This window comes from Primulina tabacum, chromosome 5 (genome assembly GCF_025594145.1).
Source record: "Primulina tabacum isolate GXHZ01 chromosome 5, ASM2559414v2, whole genome shotgun sequence".
In the NCBI taxonomy this organism is placed as follows: domain Eukaryota; kingdom Viridiplantae; phylum Streptophyta; class Magnoliopsida; order Lamiales; family Gesneriaceae; genus Primulina; species Primulina tabacum.
The window spans coordinates 42,195,111-42,204,690 of record NC_134554.1 but is presented as its reverse complement, the minus strand read 5'-3'; the positions used below and the strand labels follow the sequence as shown (position 1 = coordinate 42,204,690).

The 9,580-nt window shown below is 33.8% G+C and overlaps 2 protein-coding genes and 1 non-coding gene across 3 annotated transcripts; 2 read left to right on the top strand and 1 right to left on the bottom strand.

Moving 5' to 3' along the window:
- On the bottom strand, positions 1-1,160 carry LOC142547770 (protein FANTASTIC FOUR 2-like). Its single transcript, XM_075656219.1, has one exon. The coding sequence runs from the start codon at positions 949-951 to the stop codon at positions 16-18; it is 936 nt and encodes a 311-aa protein (XP_075512334.1). The 5' UTR covers positions 952-1,160; the 3' UTR covers positions 1-15.
- Positions 1,161-5,167: 4,007 nt separating this feature from the next.
- Positions 5,168-9,531, top strand: LOC142547768 (uncharacterized). The gene is made up of 11 exons (XM_075656218.1): positions 5,168-5,453; positions 5,542-5,589; positions 6,386-6,562; positions 6,643-6,709; positions 7,419-7,483; positions 8,095-8,173; positions 8,248-8,363; positions 8,473-8,552; positions 8,755-8,824; positions 9,014-9,091; positions 9,163-9,531. Exons 1-11 carry the CDS (start codon positions 5,235-5,237, stop codon positions 9,238-9,240), a joined length of 1,077 nt encoding a protein of 358 aa, XP_075512333.1. The 5' UTR covers positions 5,168-5,234; the 3' UTR covers positions 9,241-9,531.
- On the top strand, positions 7,127-7,189 carry LOC142547911 (small nucleolar RNA snoR101). Its single transcript, XR_012820806.1, has one exon. It is a non-coding gene; the product is annotated as a small nucleolar RNA snoR101 (small nucleolar RNA).
- Positions 9,532-9,580: the final 49 nt, after the last annotated feature.

The window sequence follows — 9,580 nt, the reverse complement described above, 5'->3', positions numbered from 1 at the left end:
TTTATTCTCAAAAGTTCAACATATTAACATCAAATTTATGGGAAAAAAAATTTCAAATTCTTCATTTAACGAACATCCATACAAATCTATAGTTGTCCAAAAAATAAAAACAAACAGAGCAATAAAACAACTTATTTTCAAGAAGTTGCCACCCAAAATGGCAGGTTTCCAATTACTACACAACCCACCATTTTCATGCCTCCGCTCCTTACAGCGACTCAACATTTGGAACCCGAATTCTTCCGTCCCCGATTCAAAACCCCCTCCGGACTCGTCTTCCTCCTGAGGCGACTCCGTCGTGTCAAGATCCGAGTCAGACTCAGAATCCGTCAGATAACACAGCCTGAGCCTGCCGCCACCCCTCTCCACCTGCAGATAAGAAGAATTCCTCAACGGCCTCTCTACCGCCTCGATAATCAGCCTGCCGCCTTCGCAGTGTCGGCGGACCTGTATCGAACCTGTCCCACTCATCGTCGTCAGCGGCGGCGGGAATTTCCGACACAAACTTGCCTCTTCGTATCTCGGCGGCTGCTTCACTTTGTTCTTCAACTTTTCTTGGTCGCTTCCTTTAGAGCTCAACGAGTTCTCCTGATCGAAAGACGAACTAGAAGACGAGAAAATGCTGCCAACATCGGGAATGGTATCAGTGCCCGTTTCGCTCCCCAAATTTTCCGTGCACATTTCGAGGCTTTTTGCACTGAGCCTCGCGATCGAGGATTTTTCACTTAAAGGGTCTGGATAAAAACTATAATCGTCCAGTGATCCTTTTTTGTTCGTGGGATCATCACAGAAGATCCGGCGACAACCCCAGCTAGTGAACTGCAAATCCGACGTCGGCGTGGGAGGCGCCGCCTTTGAAACACTGAGCTTTATAGTGGTGGCGGCTGTTTCCGCCATGAGTTGAGGTTCAAAGCAAGAAAAAACAATATTTTGACAGTGTGTGGCTGACATGTGTAATTTGTTTTGGGTATTTCTTATTTTTTTTTTTTCTTGAAAATGAATCAAGGTTTTGGGAAACAGAGGAGAAGAGAGGAGAGGACGGAGGGTGGTGAAAGAGAGAGAGAAAGAATGAATGGACAGATAAGTGAAGGGGATCAATGTGAATTTATAGTCCACAAAAGTGCCGAGCAGATCTTGTGTGTGCTGTGGAAAAAGGTAGGCTTTTTGCACCACTTGATTTTCTATAATCATTAATCCTCCACACACACGCGTTTGGGAATAAAAGGAAAATAAGAGGAAATATTGCATTTTTTGTTTTATTTCCATATTTGTTTTCGATTTTTCGATTCTTGAGTTGATTTGGTACTAATCTAATCTAACTCCCTTGAGTGGATAGGAAAAATTCTTTAGATAAGGATGTTTAATATTGGGATTGGGATATCTTTTTAGATATATATATATATATATATATATGTATGTATGTTTGTGTGTGTGAAATATTTTTGTCCTCTACAAAATATGATTCATAAAAACTAGTGCCACACATGCAATGCATATCCTAGAACAATATAGAGGGAAACGAGCCTGTATTATAGGTATAAAGAGAGAAGTTATGTGTTTATAAAATAGTATTTTGATAAAAATAAGAATTATAGATTTGATGGTTGCAAAATTTGAAGAAGATAAAAAAAAGACGAGGAATACGAAATGTGAGCATTGTGGAGTGTAAGAAGTTGATAGCTTTTTTTTTAATTTTAAATCGGAAGTAAAAGTGTGAAAACGATATAGTTAAGCAGTTCAGCTCACAACATGCTCGACCCACCTTTTAGGCTAGTTAGAAAAACATCAACCTAACCCACTTATTTCAGGTGACGACACGAGTTAACCTGACATGATTATATGTAATTTGGCGGGTTGGGGCGAGCCAGCCCGCAACCCATTAGAAATCCAGAATCCATCATTAGGTGGAACGGGGTGGGTCGGGGTTAAGAAATTGTCGACCGACTTCGACGAGTCTAATTTATTTTGACATCTATATTATAATGAATTCAATCAGATGGTGGAGTGATTGTAATTTTGATTTTGACATCTTTATCCTTTAACAATCTTAGTGGATGTGCAACTTTCGAGTTAGATATATATTTTGATGTTGGTGTCATATTGACGGACAAAATCTGTTGTTACATGTCATAGATGCCTCAAGTTTAACAAAGTAATAGATAAGGAAAAATGATTTTCGACTGTTAATCTATCCAATTTTGGAATTTTGTTTGAGTAAATCAATTTCCAATTTTCGACTATTTTTGTCCAATTTTTGACATGACATCTGACAAGTCAAAAGTTTTAGATGTCACGTCAGTATTTTTCATTGTCACATCAGAATTAGACCAAAATAGCTGAAAATCAAAAGTCAATGTATTAAAATTAGAAACAAAATTTGAAAATTTAGTAGATCAAAATTCAACAAGTTAGTAGTAAAAAAAATCAATTTTCCCTTATAATATATATAGTCTAAATAAATTTACAATAGATCCACATAGATAGTATTTTATGTACAACAATGAAAGCTTATATTTGGAGGGATTGAAGTGACAAAATAATTCATTAGGCCATTTAATATAGAAATATCAAAAGTGTAAATCATTAACCTTAATTTAATATATATAAAAATAAAGTGACCTGTGTATATTATTTAATCGAGAAATTGAGATTTTCTCAGTCCCTAGAAAGATAAAAATTAATAATAGTTAATTTAGTGAAATAATTTTTTAATGGTTTATATGATCACGACGAGGATGGAGTTGAATAATAAAATTCACTTCTTTTAGGAAGCCAACGATTTCACGTCAACAATTTGTTTGATATTGACTTCTCTTTTCTCCAAAATTTGACTCACATCTTACCATCGTTTTATTTTATTGGGTAGGTCTTTGTTAGACGGTTTTACGAATTTTTATCTATGAGACGGCAACCCTACCGATATTCACAATAAAAGTAATAGTCTTAGTATAAAAAGTAATATCTTTTATGGATGACCCAAATAAGATATTCGTCTAACAAAATACGATTCATGACACCGTCTCACACAAGTTTTTACTCTTTTCTTAATAAATTTTACAAAACAAAAAGAATTTTTGAACAAACAAAATTTGTACATAGATCGTCTTAACTTAATGTAATTGAAAACTTACTTTTGCATTTAACCGGTGAGTTAAATGTCACATATATTAAATACATGATAGGTGAAATAAAAATTATGAAAAAACCGATCAAATTATAAATTTTAAAAACTTATAACATTGTTAAAAAAAATAAATAAAAATAAAAGTAAATTTTTTTTTTTGGAAAATATAATTTTGGAGTCAAATTCATACTTAGATGGCTTCAAAAAAGATATACGATGTTGCGTTTGTTTGTGAAATTGCTGGTGAAATGTGAACACTGACCAAAATAGTAGTAGGATCTCTCTTTGGTGAGGTGTGAGGATAAATAAATATTAACAATCTGTTAATTTTAAAAGATTATTTAATTTCTGCTGCTCGTTCTATATATTATACTATATTATATTGGAATTAGATTTTTTTGCGCATTAAATAAATTAATTGTTAGCTGTCACAAGCTGTTTATTTTTTATTTATTTATATTATTTATCATATCTTTTCCCAGCCATGAATGAAGCTAATCATATCTCATTGGTGTGCATGTATTAAATGTTTCATATATATTAAAAGTAAGCAAGAATTGCATTTCATATGATACTTTGATCAATTCCCATTTCAGTCTTTCAATTTTTTCATATGAAGATTTAGTCTTTTAAAGTTGGTCGGTTTAAAATAATAAGTGACGATAACTCGACCGTCGATAATTCATAGTTTGAACACATGAATTTCACGTAAATTATTTTTTTTTAGGCAAAAAAACTTGTATGAGACGGTCTCACTCATCATATTTTGTGAGACAGATATCTTATTTGGGTCATCAATGAAAAAATATTACTTTTTATGTTAAGAGTATTACTTTTTATTGTGAATATCGATAGGGTTGACCCGTCTCATAGATAAAGATTCGTGAAATCGTTTCGCAAGATACTTACTCTTTTTTCTAAGGCTAAAACCTCACGAACTCGTGTTTTTTTTTTGTCATTTCATCTTGCAATAACTCCTGCATTCGATTTGTGAAAGAATTAGGACAAAATGTAGCATATATATAACTTCATGTTTATCGGGAAACAAGTGTAGCATGTCGCGATAGGTCGATACCACATATGAAATTACTTGATGTGACATCTTTAATTTGTGAATTTTTTTAATTAAAAACATATTTTCCACACATATGAAATTACTTGATGTGACATCTTTAATTTGTGAATTTTTTTAATTAAAAACATATTTTCCACAAAAAGATGATAGTGAAAGTTCTTGCTCAACCAATAATTATTTTTTTAATAAATGTATTTTTTTTTTATCTTTGTATAAATCTATGAAGTTGCATTTTTTTTAAAAAAAAATATATGATGGGCCGACATGTATGGATGAATTAATTAATCACAAAAATTTTATGCCAGTCAATTTGTGAGATACATTTTCTATTTATTCATCCATAAAAAAATATTATTTTTTATCCAAAAATATTACTTATTATCCCGAGACTATCTTATAAGAGATTTAATATTAATCAATATATTAAATTAAATACACGTCTCACGATAGTTTTTGTGGGTATGTTTTAATGTAAGTCCAATTAAAAAAGATTTCACTCTGTTTTATGTGTTTTCTAAATAAGTAATATTCAAAATTTTGTGCTCCAAAGTAGTTTAGTGATTCTTGACACATGATGCTTATGTGTAACTTAGATTTTAGCATATGAATATTTTTGTCCGAATTTTTTTTTTAAAGTAAAGTTTTGTAATTGATTTTTATAGAAGTAACGTGAAAAATGAGATTTTTTGAACCAAAACTTATTATCTTTGAAAGACAATACTGATATTATCGATTTATAACTTATCTGATATCAAAGTCTCAAATTTACCGAGAAGTTGAAGACATGGTTGTGACCATTCATTCATCTAACGAAAAAGAACAAATGTTAGTTATAATTACAGTTTATTATTTAAATAAAATGAAAAACAATCAAATTGTATTTTTAAGTTAAATATTTGATGGCAACGGAAAAATATAAACTAAAGGTCCATGTGGTACTTACGGAGAAGCCCATTGTACAAACTTCTTTGTAAAACCCTAAATCACAAATTTAAACCCCCAGTAGAGGCTGACGGCTAGAAAGATAGTTAAAAAATGGGGAAGAAGAAGAGAGAATACGAAGCAGTGGGCCAAGATGATCTTTCTTCCGTAAACGGCGCTTCTCAATCTAACGAAAAGCAACGGAAAAAGAGGAAGAAAATCAAAGAGCAGCAGAAATACGTCGAAACTGTAGCAAATGAGATGCCTACAGTTAGCATTGCTGTTCCTGGGTCCATTATTGATAACGCTCAGTCCCTTGAACTAGCTACTCGTGTAATTTTTTCATTTTCTACGGTTTTCGTGCATAATTTTTTTGAAATGCTGGTATGTTTGATTTTTTTACAACTAATTTTCTATGCAGTTGGCTGGCCAGGTTGCTCGTGCGGCCACCATTTTTAGAATAGACGAGGTCAAGTTCTACACTTTTGGAATGAGCTTATCTGTGCTGTGAATATATTTCTGCTTTATTTTTTATGTTTAAGTTTTTATAGAGGTGGAGTATGAGGTTGCGGGCTGCAAGTTTTTTTAATTGCCCCCTATTACATAGGCTCGGTTGATCGATGAATTATGCAGATTTTGTTGTTTGGGTTTAGCTGTTTTTCTTTCGTACATGGGTTCAAGTTAGATCTTGCTGGATGAAGGATCGGTTAGAAGACAAGTTATGAAAATGCGTAGTTTACTTTTTACTAGTTCATTTAACTCCTATAGAGAAAAAGAGTAAATAGGATATCTATTATGTTTGGTTATGACATCCCCCGAGTCGAAAGTTGTTTCTTTAACCAGAATGTTTTGACTTTAGTTCAGATAGTGATATCTCATTATGTTTTTGTTATCCTAGTCACAAAATTAAACCTTAATGTAACAATTTTTATTTTTTCTACCTGACTTAATATACTCCATGATTTGCTCATTGTGCACGACACCATGTAGTCCGAGTGCGTGTGTATTTCAAAACAAGGAAGTGGATGCTTGTGACTTAAACACCACAATTGATAATCTCAATAAGTGGTTCTGTGATCTGGTTTTATCTCACTTCCCGCAGTTTCACGTCTTCCCCTCTTAAAATATTTGTACGATCTCATTTATTCAGTTTAAGCATTATGCATTATGAATGTTTGTAAACATGTAGTAGCTATGCAGATTTAGGCGTAGATATGTTTTGGTGTAGATGTGGTCACCATGTGGTTTTTGCTTTTGTCAAACAGATCATTGTGGTTGATAACAAAAGTATATCTGAGGACACATCCACTGAAACAGTGTTAAACCATTCAGATGACAATGAGAGTGGTGCTGCTTTTCTTCTGAGAATCTTGACATATCTCGAGACCCCACAGTATCTCAGGAAGGATCTTTTCCCTAAGCATAACAGTTTGAGATTTGTGGTGAGAATCTGGTGTTCACATTGGCAGCATGCTTAAACTGATTTATTATTTAATCATTATCATTGTATGTCTATGTCCAGGGTCTGTTATCTCCACTTGATGCCCCCCACCATTTGCGTAAGCATGAATGGTGTTCATATAGAGAAGGTATTGTCATTATTTACTTTCATAGTTAAAGAACCTCTATCATAGTTATATCTCATTCTCTCTTCTTTTTCGAGTCATTGCAGAAGCTGATTCACTGTGCTAGGTTTAATTTAGTGGATTGGATGTCACTCGACTCTCTACACGCTTCATTATTAGCTATTGGATCCGTGTATTTGCTCGACATTAGTATTGTTGGAATGAGTCAAGTACGAGCAAGGAAAAGTATAGAGATTGCAACATTTTTTGAAATAAAGGGTCCTCAGCTGATGTTTGAGTTCCGTTTCATGTAATTATCCACATACAAATTAAGGAATCAATTTGTTATTAAAATGATCGGAGTTGTCTCGAAGGACAAAAGGATTTGCAATTCAGTTATTTTTGTTTCTTTAGCATGTCTATGTATTTGGGGCAAATGATGTCTTACACTTGATCGCTGAACTTCAGGTAAGTTCATGTGGATAAATTATTTTTGCTGATGCCCAAAAATTTTCTCATTTTAATTTAAACATTTTTTTTATTCTTTTTACATCTAAACTGTTTTCTAAGTAGCTTCCTTTTTCAATTTTTTGACCTTTCTATTGTCATCTCATTATAATTTCTTGTAGTTTTTCATTTTTTTTGTTTGTTCTTCTTTTTCCTCCTTCCGGTTTTCATTTTTTAGTAAATATTTACCATTAATGAAATGTATGAGATTCTTTCTTCTTGGTAGGCATCACAAGGAAAAACCTAGTTGGAGGTTCTGTAGGGACGCTTGTTGATGTGGGTCTTAGCAAGGTAATATATAATCTGCCACTTTATCTCATTTCATGTTGTAGTTATAAACTTGTCTTTATTGCTCTACTAATTAATTATCTCTGATGACCTTGTACACATGCGATCATTTTTTTTGCATGATTTATTTTTAGCAAATTAATTTTATTTTGTCCGTCTGTAAATGATAGACTTTTGCCTACTGTTTTTGTGTAATGAATACATCTTATTTATCTTTTTCGACGATTGGTATGTTAGTAGAAGTTTATCTTTATCCCTAAACCCACATTATGAATATTTTGTCGTCAGTACCTGCCAAAGATTTTCCCAAATTTCTTCTTGCTATTTTATTCGCCAGATTGCTGCAATGCGATAGCTTCCTTCGTTGAGTGACATTTGGGCATGGATTCGACTTAAAAATATTTCACTTTGTCGCGCCTTGCACGCACTTATACTGTGTACTACATGGACTATTTTTCTCTTGCCATTATCTGTCTTGCTGAACACTCATTCCACATCTAAATTTCAGTTTTCACATTCCAGTCTTAAAATCCATCCTTGGTCTTGTCTACAATAGCTGAAACTTTTGATTGAATTGAATTTGGTTGCTTATGATCTAAAGGTCTTATTTGCAGAACGTTGTGGTCGATGAAGTAGTTGAAGCAGGAGAAAGAGTAACAGTAGCAATGGGAAGTAATCGTAATATAGATAGAGGTTTGTTGTCCATGGACCTCTTTTTTGAGGACAATAGAATGCACGCGTAAATTTTACGAGTTCTTAATTCTCAGATCAGCTACGGAAAATTGTCCCACCTTCCACGCCAAGAGAAGAGGGCATGTACTGGGGATATAGAGTTCGATATGCTTCCAACATTAGTTCTGTGTTCAAGAATTCCCCATACAAGGTGCCTAGTTATTGTTGGGGCCTGACTAGTGAGCATGGGCTGCATGACACAATCACTTTACCCTTTGCCGAAGATATCTGCTTATCAACTATTTTTTGCTCAATCACAGGGAGGATATGATCACCGGATTGGTACTTCTGAGCATGGTTTAGTTATTAATTCATCGGAACTTTCTCTACCGTCATTCAGGTACTTTTATGTTACAGGCATTCGCTTATTTTATCAGGAGTATTATCCCCGATGTTGATTTGGCTGGCTTTTTTGCCCGTGACACCAGTCGTCTTGTTTCTCGCCTCAACTCCCGAGAAAAAAAGACGAACTCAAAATGTGCGGAGCATATGTTACTTCACAATAAATCTTTAATTGGCTTACGGATAAATCTTGCGTTTAGGCACCTTCTAATAGCTTTTGGCGGTCTCGCGGGGTTGGAAGAGTGTGTTGAAGAAGATGAAAATTTGAAGGTAGTGTATGTGGGAACTTCTTACTGTTGAATGCGAGCCTTAGCTTCGCCAGCTTATCTCTTCATTTCATCCTCATATACAATTTTTCAGTATCACCTATTAAACTTATTTTTTTGAAAGATTAACTCAAACCACTGCCTAATTTTGCTATTTGAGTGTATGTTATACTTAGAGGTGTTCTAATTGCAGGGGAAAACCGTGCTCGATGTTTTTGATTTGTACCTCAACACATGTCCTCATCAAGGAAGCAGGACAATTCGGACAGAGGTACATCTACAGTTTTCATGTAAAGCTAGTGAATTGCACCACCTTCACTAAGACCTGTCTTCTGTAAACAGGAAGCAATCTTTATATCACTTCAGTATTTTCAAGAACCGATAAACCGTGTTTCAAAGAAATATCAAAGTTTGAATTAGAAGTCGAGACTCAAGAAGGCAAGATCCTGTTAACCTTTACGAATTGCTGCAAATCTCGAATATGATTTCTGAACTTTCACTTCTTTAACACTCTATCATAGGATCCGAAATCGCGGCATATGTAAAGTTTATTGTCCATTGTATGTCTAGGCATTATGGAAATATGGAAAATAAGAGAGAATTAGTGGAGGTTATGGAAAAGTTTTGAGTAAAATTGGTGTACTCAACTGGTATAGATTGAATACCAGTTACAAAAGTTGCAATCCATGCATGCCCCTTTTAATGGCTTTACTAAGAGGTAAATAATCTACTATGCTACAAATTACTGAATGTTTAGAAT